At 37.0% G+C, this 13,892-nt stretch overlaps 1 protein-coding gene across 1 annotated transcript in view; it reads left to right on the forward strand.

The window, feature by feature from the left end:
* RYR3 (ryanodine receptor 3) overlaps positions 1 to 13,892 on the forward strand; it is a 210,802-nt gene that overhangs the window by 87,868 nt on the left and 109,042 nt on the right. The window contains exons 23-32 of the mRNA XM_014941650.1: positions 269 to 352; positions 1,783 to 1,942; positions 2,352 to 2,499; positions 3,426 to 3,631; positions 4,342 to 4,516; positions 5,778 to 5,986; positions 7,238 to 7,422; positions 8,158 to 8,194; positions 8,554 to 8,714; positions 9,494 to 9,659. Of these exons, the coding sequence (XP_014797136.1) occupies positions 269 to 352; positions 1,783 to 1,942; positions 2,352 to 2,499; positions 3,426 to 3,631; positions 4,342 to 4,516; positions 5,778 to 5,986; positions 7,238 to 7,422; positions 8,158 to 8,194; positions 8,554 to 8,714; positions 9,494 to 9,659 (1,531 nt within the window). The remainder of the gene's footprint in view (positions 1 to 268; positions 353 to 1,782; positions 1,943 to 2,351; positions 2,500 to 3,425; positions 3,632 to 4,341; positions 4,517 to 5,777; positions 5,987 to 7,237; positions 7,423 to 8,157; positions 8,195 to 8,553; positions 8,715 to 9,493; positions 9,660 to 13,892) is intronic.

The following is a 13,892-nucleotide window of genomic DNA, read 5'->3' on the forward strand; positions in this document are numbered from 1 at the left end:
ATCCTGCTGGTTTTAATAAAGTGGCATAACTTTCAACCCAAAGATTTGTACTTTTTTAGATTCTGAAGGTTTTATTTATTACTTTTGATAAGTTAAAATATTTTGATTTTGAAATTCCATTATTTTGAATTACTTCTCTGTTTTTTAAATATCATTAGTTCTGTGTGTTTATAAAAATGTATCAATTTATACAAACAGAAAGAAATGTATAAAATACGTGAGCACCATAATTCTGTGTTTCACTACTGCCATTATTTTATATTGCCAGAACCCTTTTGGCCCTTGGATGTCACATTGTTCACGCTCATCCAGCAGCTGAGGAAGATCTTAAAAAAGTCAAACTTCCTAAAAAGTATGTACCTTATGATAACTACAATATATTATTTATAACTACAGGTTATTAGTTAAAAATATTTTAAGGTCTTTTAAAAAATCCTTGATATGAGCCCCATACCCGATATGGACTTACAGAGCATATGGTTGGTCCGTTAGCTTGGCTGTGATGATGGTTGACTGTAAATACTGCTGCCTTACATCACCTTGTAGAGTGATTCACAGAGACACAAATGGTGACATAAACCACATGCAATTATATCTGTGTTACATGAGCTTAGAATAGATACTTCAAAGTTGAAAGCAATGTTTCAGTGCTTTTCTATCACGTAGCAAAGAACAGTATGTGTATATGATGGTAAGTTGATCTACTTGAAAGAGGGTATACTTTTTTCCCATAACTCCTGTTTCGATTTGCACCTTGCCTTCCCTGCCCTCCAAGAAAAGTTTTGTTCAACACGTATAATTTCCAGATATATTAGTCTGTGGGGGTTCTGTAGTTTTCCTGGGACAGATTAAAGCTCTGTCCTGCAATGAAACTTGAAGACAGAAACAGTGATTTGGGATATTTGCGATTTCACATGTCAACGCATAAGGTGTCTTTTTTCCTGAAACAGCTTTATCCATGAGAAACAAAGTTAGATTTTTAAAAAGAGCAGTAAAATAAATAGTTTTGGTAATCTTGATCCAGTTGATGGCATTAATTAAAAAAAAAAGGAAAAGCCACCTTTCCCAAGGTTCATACTGCAGGCAGTTTATCATCATAATGTTTTGATACTATTGTCTTCAATAACAGAACAAATAAATCTTAGTTTCTGATTCTTGTTAAAATATTTGCTGCCTACATGAATCATCCTACCAAATGGGAATTATGTAATTTGAGCAAGAGGGAGTCTGCATATGTTTAAAATAGCAGAGTAGTCTTTATACTATGCAGAAGGGTTGGAGAGTTTTTCTTAGTATTTCATTGAATAATAATAGTTAAAACATTTTTTCTTCTGTTGAAAAAAACAATAATGCAAACATTACAAACCAGGATATAAAAAATACCATACTTAATAATGCATAAAAAATAATTTCATAAATAGTTATCATGCAGATCTTTAAATTAGAAATTACTTAGAAGATTTAAATGAAAAATGTAAAAAAAGTAAGAGTACTTATTTAATATCAATTTGGATTTTTCATATTTAGGGATGTGCATGTGGATCTGGGACACATTTAGTGAGATAGGGTGCAAGTAGGTGGAAAATCGGACTCTGCTAGAATACAGTTTATATCCTAGTCAATGACCAAATGCAACACAGGATTTGTGCAAAGAAATGGGAGAGTAGGAGATCAAAAAGTAGAGACAGAAAGTGAACCCTACCCTATGAATGACACATAGAAAACTTTAAATACCATCTTTTAGGGTATCTTGACTCTCTGTTTTCCTTTGTTGACTTACAGTTACATGATGTCAAATGGATACAAACCTGCCCCTCTTGATCTTTCTGAAGTGAAACTGTTACCTTCCCAAGAAATTCTAGTTGACAAACTAGCAGAAAATGCGCATAATGTCTGGGCAAAAGACAGAATAAAGCAAGGATGGACCTATGGCATTCAGCAGGTAAAGACTTCTTTACGCGTATTTGGAATAAGTAAAAAAATGTGAGATTGGTTTTCTAGGACATCAGATGGGAGTGTTAAATAAGAGGATAAATACTTAATGTCATGTAATGTCTGGAAAAGTTAGAGGGTGTGGGGAGCACCAAAGGAAGCCTTGCCCGTGCAAGTCTGAGTAGATTGTCAGACCTGCAGCTGCAGGATGTATGTGAATATATTTCCATATTTCTCTTTCATTCTTGTCTTTAGGTTTTTAGTTGTTAACAATTGGGCTTGCATTCATATAACTGTTCTTCATCAATATTATTTCTCTCTAATCTTAACATGATTTCAGAATATACTCTGTCTCATTATATGAAATATTGGTGATGTTTAAACACAGTTTTCTTGTTATTTTTTATAACCCTTTTTAGGATCTCAAGAACAAACGAAATCCACGGCTGGTGCCATATGCATTATTAGATGAACGTACTAAGAAGTCGAACAGAGATAGCCTCCGCGAAGCTGTTAGAACATTTGCAGGCTACGGTTATAGTATTGAGCCACCTGACCAAGAGATTGGTATGTACTTTCAATAAGAATCATGGCCTTTTATTCCCTCAGTGCTTGGAAAAATAACATAAACCATTGAAATAGATAGGGAAAACATGAGATATGAGTTAATAGTAGAGTATTTTTGCAGTGGACTTTAATGCAAGGTGCAAATATACTTTGTAAATAATTTGATATTATTTGTATTTTTTAAGGATTGGTTGTAGTTAATGATACGATAATTCTAATTTCCATGGTTTTTAGAATGGAGAAAATCTGCAGTGTGAGTTGACATACAGGTTTTTATTTGGAAATAATGAAAGAAAGAAAATAATATGGGATTAATGTAAAAGATTTTTTTTACATGGTATGCAGATTAGGTTTGACTACTTCACCTCAAACTCAGTTCTTAAGAAGTAGTCAAAGAAGTGCACCAAGTTCAATAATATTTTTATTGAAATCAGGAGCAGAAATTTGTTTAGAAGTTTTTCTTCATATTTTCTATACCACTGCAGTTTTTTGACAAAAATCTAAACCCAAACAGCCCATATTTGTTGATTTCTTTACAATATTCTAAATGTATTGACTTGTATAAAAAAGTATTTTGTTCTTTTGTAATACGGCATCAGACTGCATTGCACGTTTATAATCTTACACTTCTGAGGTTTCCTTTAGTCAGTTTTGTGTCTGGGGCTCTGCATTGAGTGATGCTTTGAAATATTCTGACTAAACAGTGGAAAATCACACATCCTGTATAGAGTTAGAATGTACTAGCCTCTGTATGCTGATTACTCTTCCTCCTTTTTTAACGTTTACTATGAAGGTTCTTAAGCTTGCAATGGTAGATAATGGCCTGGGTACATAATACTGGGTACAGATGAAAAGCTAAACAGCGGCATTTATAGTTTCATCTAATTATAAAAGGCGGGGTTTGTTTTCTCTCTTTATTTTTGCAGCTGACCAAGCAGCGGAAAAAGTCAGCATTGACAAGATAAGATTTTTCAGAGTAGAACAGTCTTATGCAGTGAAGTCTGGAAAGTGGTACTTTGAGTTTGAAGCTGTGACAGGTGGAGATATGCGTGTTGGCTGGGCCAGGCCAGGCTGTCGACCTGACATAGAGTTGGGAGCTGATGACCAAGCATTTGTATTTGAAGGAAGCAAAGTCAGTACATCTTTGTCTTTTTTGACCTATAAACAGGCTAAGCAGAGTACTGCAATATAGGTTTCCTCTGTGTACTCTAGATCAACTACTGGAATATTTTTGATGCATATAAAGATGTCTCTGAGCTCTGTTTCTTGCTTATCTGCAATTTAGTTCTGGTCACTGAAATAATGCTAACAAAGGTGTGTTGATTTGTATCTATCTTCCTAGGATATACCCAACTGAGTGTCTGTTGTAAGCATAAACAAAATATAGCTTCTTTTCCCCCTAAGTGCTGTTTTATAAAATAACACAAAGTTTCTTCAATGGCTGGAAGAGACAACCACCGTTCTGTTTTCCTGGAAGAGAGAACCACGATTCTCTTTACTCTGCTTTCTGCACATTCTTTCCTTCTAAACTTGACTCCTAAAGGAGCATTAGGATGATAATGGATGATAATAGCACTGCATGTGAAAAGTGGAATCCAGTGAACAGTGGTTATCATCCAGGTTCTAACTTGCTGATTGCATATTACTGAAGTTAGGGTGCCTTAGTTTCTCTATCTGAAATAACTGAGATAATAATTAAATTAATTACCTGAAAGCCACGATCAGCACTGTTTGCACGTTACTTTGAGATCTTGGAATGTGAAATGTTTGTTTGTCTTCATTTATTTTGTAGTTTATTTTTTAATTTTAGCATGGTGTTTATTTACTTGTTTTTTTGTTTAGGGCCAGCGTTGGCATCAAGGTAGCGGATTCTTTGGACGAAGCTGGCAACCGGGAGATGTGGTTGGTTGTATGATAAACTTGGATGACAAATCAATTATCTTTACTCTGAATGGAGAGTTGCTTATAACCAGTAAAGGTTCAGAACTTGCATTTGCTGACTTTGGAATAGAAACAGGTAATTTTCTTTTTATAGTTACATGGTTATGAGAAGACAAAACAAAACAAAAACCAGAAAAAACTAGTCTGTGATAATAGCTTGGTGAGCTGAGAAATCGTATTTCACTGATGTGAGCCTTCAGACTGTGCTACATGTGTTTCATATCAATTTATTTTAAGAGTGCTTACATGGCACGAATTTATTTTCTTTTTAGTTCACATTTTCTTTGGAAGCATGTCTTCTCCAACCAGTAGTAGCTTCATGCTTGTTAGTATTTGCCAGAAGACACTGCAATTGCTCACTATCCCTCTTTGGTCTGACTATTGATACAGTTTTTCTAATGGTAGAGAATGAGGGATGGCCTTAAGAGAGCATTTTTGAAGGCTTAAAGTGTAGGAGAGAAGATGTCTCCTTTAGAGGTTTAACTTTTGGCTTTTGCTTAAAGTTCTTCCAAGTTCTCTTTCTTGAGAGATGGAGAAAAAATTGAACAGCCTTTCATCCCTGTCTATTGACTGCTACAGGTATATGGAGACCAAAAAAGTTTGGTCATAAAATATGCCTACATTAAAGTGGTGTGTATTTGTCCATCATGAATGATGGAGGGATGAAAGTTAGCAACAAATTTATAGCTACGGATGGCAAAGTAAATTTTAAACCAGATGAACTGAGATACCTGAACCTCATCTCAAAGTCCTTTTGAAACTTTAGTGCCCTTAGAGACCATACTTAGTGTTGTTAATAACTTTGATCTAGCCAAGATTGTCTTCTGGTGTCCAACTTAGAGTATAAAGGTATGTTTATTAGTCTAAAAATGCTGAAGATAATTGATGCTTCTAATAAATGAATAACTGATTGAGCAAATGTTGGTTTTCAAATGTGATTGTCCACAAAACTACCTCTTTACTTGAAATTTTGTTTGTTTTTTGCATAAATCTGTTACTACTTACTAATAACAATTGTTAAACTGGTTTAATGTTTAAATAAATGGGATAGTGTAATCATAGAATCATATGGGGTTGGAAGGGACCTCTGGAGATCGTCTAGTCCAACCAAAATGTAATGTCCCATCATTGCCTAAATCCTCAGCATTTTTGGTAGCAATTATATTGAACATAGACATTACTATTTAAGTTGGCTTTAAATCCTTGCTATTGTCATCACCTTACATGTAGGAGCTAAAGTTTAGTTCATATTAGATGGATCCAAAATAGAATGCTTGTGTTCTCCAAATAAATTACTGTTGGTTTTTTTTGTTGTTGTTGTTGTATTGTTTTCTTAGGTTTTGTTCCAATTTGTGCACTGGGTCTATCTCAGATTGGTCGTATGAACCTTGGAATGGATGCCAGTACATTCAAGTATTATACAATGTGTGGCCTTCAAGAAGGTTTTGAACCTTTTGCTGTCAACATGAACCGAGATGTTGCTATGTGGTTTAGTAAACGCTTACCAACATTTGTTAATGTGCCAAAAAGTCATCCTCACATTGAGGTAACATTACATGTTAGGGAGACACCTGTTCATCAACTGTTTGCTTAGCAAGTTGAGACATTAAACCCCTACTAATACTTACTGTCATCAGATAGTTTGTCATATAAATCTATTAAGTCAGTCTTAGGTAATTCCAGATGATCTTGTCTATCTCTAACTTCATTTATGGTAGTATTACCATTCATACTGATATACCTATCTGTTCTATTAAATTTCTTCCTAATTTATGTTGATGTGCTTAGCTACTTGAGACATTTCAGTTGTGATTTCATAGAACCATTGTTTATGTTCTATCTTACATTCACTTTCATTTTTTTTAAGCCTTCTCTACTATACATTTTTCTTAAATATCTAAAAATTGTTCAGCTAAATTTATCATCAGCTAATGGAAATGTGAGCTAAATAGAGGCTGATTTAGTCCACTTTGCTAATCTGAGGGACATTTAAGTGTACTTGTGCTATCACTGGGTGATATCTGTTTCATTCGTTCTTATGGAATGTGATAGGAATTCCACAACTCCCTATCTAAGCTACTCTAGAGCAGAATAATATATCCTTTGTTTTGTATAAAATATTCCATATTAATATATTATAAAAAGATATGTTTGAATTCCTTATAAGTTTTTTTATTATAAACCCTAGGCCATTTACTTTAATTTAGATTTTTAGACAATTATTCCCTAATACTTGAATTTGAGCATTACCTTTTTAAAAAAAATACACTTCACTGATATCCAACTACATTGTCTCAGCATTTTTTCAGTTTATCAAGATTATTTGAACTTTATTCTGTCTTCAAAAGTTTATGAAATGTTCCTATCACTGAGTTTAAAAGCATACTCTCTATTTCAGCACAAGGGAAAATAATATCAGACACAGACTTCATAACGATCATCTGAAGGATTCTAATTGATATTTCTTCTCATTGTAGAAAACTAGTGATTCTTGTGAAGCAATTTTTCAATGACTTGTGCACTCAAAGTGAATTAGTTTATTAAAATCTTTACTTTTTGGAAAATGCTGTATGGAACAACTTGAAAATATTTACAGTGCTCAGGATGTACTGAATCTGTTGCTTCCCTTGCTCTTTAGGCTAGATTCCCTGTCAGAAGAGAAAGTTGCATAGTTTTGAAATTAATTCATTTCGAAAAATTTAAGTTGACTCACTTATCTCACCCTCTAGTTGCTTGATACTATTCCAAGAAAAATACTGAAAATTCATTATTTTAAAATTATTTCTATTCTTTTTAGATATGGAGAATTGATGGAACCATTGAGAGTCCACCTCGGCTAAAAGTTACTCACAAAACATTTGGCACACAGAACAGCAATTCAGACATGATATATTGTCGTTTGAGTATGCCCATTGAGTTCCGCTCATCATTCAACTTCGGCATGGGTGTGGAAAATGCCTCATCTGATATTTTCCAAAAACGGTTAGGCTTGGGTTTGGTTATCCTATTTCATGCTCTCAATGTAAATGTAGTATGTTTCATTATTCTTTATTATTCTACACTCAAGATTTCATACCTGGTTTTTTGCACTAAGCTCATGCTAGCATAGGATGCACGTTAATGAGATTTGTTTGCTCTTGATGGTTTTAATAAATTTAGAACAGACCTTTGCTGTAGAATGCTGTATCCAGACAAGGGAGAACCGTTTCTGAAGAAATGCATGATAGTTATTCATTGCTAAGCAGCTGCCATCCTTTCAAAATCATTGGGATTTGCAAAGCTCTTCAGCCAGGCTGGAAAATCAGCTTAGAATCTTTTGCCAACTGGATCAATGCTCATCTGCATTATTGTTCAATAGTTCTTTGTTATTGGAAAAGTGACTAATCCATGCAAAGAAAAAAGATTGTGGGACAGATTTTTAAAGATACCAGGTACTACTCAGTTCAGCGCCTTCCAGCATTGTTTTCGTCTTTAGTTAATTGCTGTAAATTTGTCTCTTCCCCTCCTCTCTGCCTTAACTGCACTGATTTATTTTGGGGTGTATATTTGTATCCTGGACAGTTGTTGCATGCTTAATTTACTCGTGCATACTCAGTACCCAGTAAACATGAGTTAGCTTGTTAAGTACAGTTAGTTTAATAACGAGTACTTTTTTTACTACTTCTCTTTTTTCTTTTTTTTTTTTAAATTAATTTACTGATGTTCCTTTATCTTTAGAAAGCACAGCCAAGAAATTGCTGCTCCTTCTACTACAGTAAGTAAATACATTGAGATGTTTAGTTATTCTTACTTTTTGAAGTAGATTTAATTGTGCAGCATATTCACTAGAAACTGGTCTGTTGAAAGAAGCCTTTTTAATCATTTGCTGTCACTTGATATAACACTGTGTATAAATAATGATGCCCAGAGTTGTACGACTTGAGGCACAAACCTCACTTTTAAGCCACTAGTCTGGCTTTTTAATTCATGAGCATTTTAAATGACTTATTAAGAGAATGTTGAATTACTGTCATTAACGTTTGCTGTATAGGAGATGTTTTAATCACTATTTGAGTACTCCTTGATAAAATAATTTCAATTTCTATTACTAATATGTTCTTTTCCTCTTTTCAGTATTTTTATTCACTACGGATATTTGCTGGCCAAGACCCATCCTTTGTCTGGGTTGGCTGGGTAACGCCAGACTATCATTTTTACAGCGAGAATTTTGACCTAAATAAAAATTGTACAGTGACAGTTACTTTAGGTGATGAAAGAGGCAGGGTTCATGAAAGGTATGGATTTATTTATCACTTATTAAAGATTATATTTTAATACTGTTGTTCAAAAGTCGATTATTCACAAACTTGATGAAATTGAAATGTTAATTTCAACTAGTAATAAAATTGATTATGGAGTAGGAGTGTTCTGTGCTAATTTATATATTAATGTGTTTTACATAGACTTGTTAAAGTGAATATATTTATCATTAATGTTCTGTTTGAAAGAATGTTTTGTGATGCTTCTTTCTTTTCACATCAATATTTGGTCATTGTGGATGAACCTGTTACTTGTTTTAATGTATCTTACATAAGCACACAGAAGCTTGTGAAATTGTTTCATTATTATGAAAGAGGAAAAAAAATAAAGATGCACTTAGTCTAGATTAGATATTATTAAGAAATTCTTTAGTGTGAGGGGAGTGAGACACTGGAACAGGTTGCCCAAAGAAGCTGTGGATGCTCCATCCCTGGAAATGTTCAAGGCCAGGCTGGATGGGGCTTTGAGCAACCTGGTCCAGTGGGAGGTGTCCCTGCCCATGGTAGGGAGGTTGGAACTTGATGATCTTTAAGGTCCTTTCCAACCCAAACCATTCTATGATTCTATGATCCCTTACCTGTGACGCTTACATTCTTTAAAAAAAGGGGGAGTTGTTAATGAGAAAACAAAGCTAATAGCAGCTCAAACATCTTTGAGGATCTCTATTACTCCATTGAAAACTATGTCTTCACTAAATACATTCAAGTTTCACATGACCTATGATTTGCTTTCTTTGTTCTTGCTGTTCTTTCAGTGTGAAGCGCAGCAATTGCTATATGGTCTGGGGAGGAGATATAATTGCTAATTCCCAGAGATCAGGTCGCAGTAATGTTGATTTAGAAATCGGATGCTTTGTTGACCTGGCTACTGGAATGTTGTCATTCACAGCCAATGGAAAAGAGCTTGGCACTTGTTATCAGGTATTATCAAATTTTCAGGAAGCTATCTAGTAAGCTGGTCATTTTGATGCTATTATAAAATTGTTTTTTCTCTTTCGGAAATCTAAGTGAACACTGTTTGACAATAACATGCTTTGCTATATTACTCTGTTTTTATCCCTTATTCTTATTCGTCTAAATTTAGTGGAGCTTTGTCTACTGACTCCATTGAAAATGAGAGTGGCAGTGTTGCACACAGCCTGGAAATGGGGTTGGGAGATGATCTAGCAGCTGTAATCTTGGTATATTTGTAAGAGTGCTGAGAGACTTTAGTGCTGTGCTGTGGGAGGATATTAAATGTCAATATCCTAGGGAAAGAAAACAGGAGATAAAAGCGCTTAAGCCCTATGCTATGCTGGTTTTTTAGCTACATACAAATCAATATGACAGTTTCTGAACAAAACCGTAGAAGTTTGGCCTTTGGTTTTTTGTGTCTTTTTTTTTTTTTTTTTTCACAGAACAGCCTTTACCTGTTTTTCTAATTTGGGAAAGAAATCTAGGAAAATATAGATGTAGAAAATGCAAAAGATGCCTGTTGCTGCTTATAGTGTAAAAAACACTTTCAGGTTTTTCCTCTTATATGACTTGCAAATAATATAAATGTGTTCTTTGTACTAAATTTAAAATAATCTCAGAAATCACAGTTATTTCTCTTCTGTTTCTTCTCTTTTCCATGGAAGAATACCTGGAGTTGATTTTGGAAATGTTTTTCAATAAACTTGTTAGCACCTCGTCTGTTGAAAAATTAGATCCCCCAGTACTTCCTGTAGAGATACAATTGCATATTCCAACAGGAGTATTACGTCTGAGGGTGAAATATTTCTCAACCTTTGCTTATTTGGAGTAATTTAAGCCTTTTCTCTATTTTTGAAAGTAGTGAATGTAGTTATATGTAGTTTTCATGTCTTGAATAGTTTTATCATAAAATAAAATCTTTAAGATACTTTAGTAGACCTAATCTCTCACCAAAATTGCAGCAAATGACTGAACTTTGTCTGGTCTAGAGGCTCCAGGGTAATTTTTCTAACTTTGTAACGGTTTGTACTTTTCAGTTTCCTTCACTGAGGTAGGGGGATGATATTTGTGTGCTGTTTTCCTTCTAAAAGGCCTACTGATCAACATATTGAGGAGAAGAAATGAATTTTGCTGTAGTTCTTGATCTAAATATTGAGTGCCATGGTGATATTCAGGAAAAAAAACTGTCTAAAATAGAAAAGAAACTGAAAGATAGTGTATGCATATATATTTGAGATGTCATTAATTGTCAGGCCAATGTTAACATATTCGTAGCAGAAAGAAGATCTTAAACATTGTTTTACAAGATACATTATTTTATTCTCAGTTAGTAAACATTTTCTGACCTTCAAACAAGAATAAAAATGACAAGTTCAATTATTGTTACTAGGAAATATCTACCTTTGGCACTGGGTTGAGAGTTATATTGTCTCAGTCAGTTACTTTCAGGCTTTAATGAAATAAAAGACACATTTTATTAGCAGTCTTTCAGTTCAGTATACCCGTTGCTTCTGGATTTGGGTTTGTGGATTTTTTCCTTATCAAAGATATTAGAATGTAGGTACCTGGCCATACATTATTTCATGTATCCCAGTAATCATAGCTCTGAAAAAACTTATTCTGCATACAGATTCTTCAGTATATGGTATTATTTTACTTTTTGTTTAAGTTATATTGTGTTTTAAAGCTGTTTTCTCATCTAAAAGAATATGGATTTTTTTATTGCTTTTTTGTAATTCTCAGTTTATTGTTTTGCAATTTTTGATAGTTTGCTATCCCCAAAGTTAGGAGTTTCACTCCTTCACATCACAAGCATTGTAATTGTACTTACTATGAATAATGTATGTGCATAGTACACAAAATACACAATGATATATGCTGGTAATCCTGCTGGCAGAGGTCTCAAGATCACTTGCCCTTTTCCTGGTGGGAGACTTCAACCTCCCAGGTATCAGCTGGGAACACAATACAGCTGAGAGGGAACAGTCTAGAAAGTTCCTGGAGTGTGTCGGGGATAACTTCCCGACACAGCTGGTGAGGGAGCCGACTAGGGAAGGAGCATTGCTGGATCTGGTGTTTGTAAAGAGAGAAGGACTTGGGGGGATGTGTTGGTTGGAGGCTGTCTGCGGCATAGTGACCATGAAATGATAAAGTTTTTGATTCTTAGAGAGGTGAGAAGGGGAACCAGCAGGACTGCCATCATGGACTTCCGGAGGGCAGTCTTTGGTCTTTTCAAGAGTCTGCTTGATAGAGTCCCTTGGGGGGCAGCCCTGAAGGGAAAAGGAGTCCAGAAATGCTGGACGTTTTTCAGGAGGAAGACTTAAAAGCGCAGGCCATCCCTCTGCGCAGTTGGGGGAAAAGACTGGCCTGGCTAAACAAAGAGATGAGGTCACAGCTCAGGGAAAAAAAGAGAGTTTATGGCCTTTGGAAAAAGGGGCAGGCCACTCAGGAAGATTATAAAGGTGTAGCAAAGTTATGTAGGGAAAAGATTAGAAAGGCCAACGCCCAGCTTGAACTGAACCTGGCCTTGGATGTTAAAAGCAACAAAAAGAAATTCTATAAGTATATTAGTAGCAAGAGGAGGACTCGGGACAGCCTCCATCCACTATTGGATATGGGAGGCAATGTAGTGACAAAGGAGGAGAAGGCTGAGGTACTGAATGCCTTTTTTGCCTCCGTCTTCAGTAATGGAGTAGGGTGTCCCCTGAAGTACCCAGACCCCTGAGCCAGCAGATAAGGGCAGGGAGCAGAATGAAGCCCCTGTAATCCAAAGGGAAGCGGTGAGGGACCTGCTCCAGCACCTAGACACAAACAAGTTTATGGGCCCAGATGGGATCCACCCGAGGGTACTGAGGGAGCAGGCGGAAGTGCTTGCGGAGCCGCTCTCCATCATTTACCAGCAGTCCTGGCAAACTGGGGAGGTCCCAGCCAGTTGGCGTCTAGCTAATGTGACGCCCATCCACAAGAAGGGTCGGAAGGATGATCCGGGGAACTCCAGGCCTGTCAGTCTGAACTCAGTGCCTGGGAAGGCCATGGAACAGATCATCCTGAGCGCCATTATGCAGCGCATGAAGGACGCCCAGGTGATCAGGCCCAGCCAGCACGGGTTCACGAGGGGCAGGTCCTGCTTGACAAACCTGATCTCCTTCAAAGTGACCTGCTTGCTGGATGAAGGAAAGGCTGTGGATGTTGTTTACTTGGACTTTAGCAAGGCCTTTGATACAGTCTCCCACAGTATCCTCCTGGAGAAACTGGCTGTTCATGGCTTAGATGGGTATACTCTCCACTGGGTTAAAAACTGGCTGGAGGGCCGGGTCCAGAGAGTGGTGGTGAATGGAGTCAAATCCAGTTGGCGGCCAGTCACGAGTGCTGTCCCACAGGGCTCGGTACTGGGACCCATTCTCTTTAATATCTTTATCAATGATCTGGACGAGGGGATCGAGTGCACCCTCAGTAAGTTCGCAGACGACAGCAAGCTGGGTGGCAGTGTTGACCTGCTGGAGGGTAGAGAGGCTTTGCAGAGGTATCTGGACAGGTTGGATCGATGGGCTGAGACCAACAGGTCGAGTTTCAATAAGGCCAAGTGCCGGGTCCTGCACTTGGGTCACAACAACCCCCTGCAGCGCTACAGGCTGGGGGCAGAGTGGCTGGAGAGCTGCCTGGTGGAAAAGGACCTGGGGGTGTTGGTTGACTGTCGGCTGAACGTGAGCCAGCAGTGTGCCCAGGTGGCCAAGAAGGCCAATGGTATCCTTGAGTACTGTGTCCAGTTTTGGGCCCTTTACCACAAAAAAGACATTGAGGTGCTGGAGCAGGTCCAGAGAAGGGCAACGAAGCTGGTGAGGGGTCTGGAGAGTAAGTCTTATGAGGAGCGGCTGAGGGAGCTGGGGTTGTTTAGTCTGAAGAAGAGGAGGCTGAGGGGAGACCTTATCGCGCTCTATAACTACCTGAAGGGGGGGTGCAGAGAAGCGGGGGTTGGTCTTGTCTCCCAAGTCACAGGGGATAGGACAAGGGGAAATGGCCTCGAGTTGCGCCAGGGGAGGTTTAGATTGGATATTAGGAAAAATTTCTTCATGGAAAGGGTTATCCAGCATTGGAATAGGCTGCCCAGGGAAGTGGTTGAGGCACCATCCCTGGAGGTGTTCAAAAGATGGGTTGATATGGTCCTCAAGAATATGGTTTAGTAATTATTATTTTTTTATT

Source organism: Calidris pugnax, unplaced genomic scaffold (genome assembly GCF_001431845.1).
Source record: "Calidris pugnax isolate Ruff unplaced genomic scaffold, ASM143184v1 scaffold56, whole genome shotgun sequence".
Lineage (NCBI taxonomy): Eukaryota > Metazoa > Chordata > Aves > Charadriiformes > Scolopacidae > Calidris > Calidris pugnax.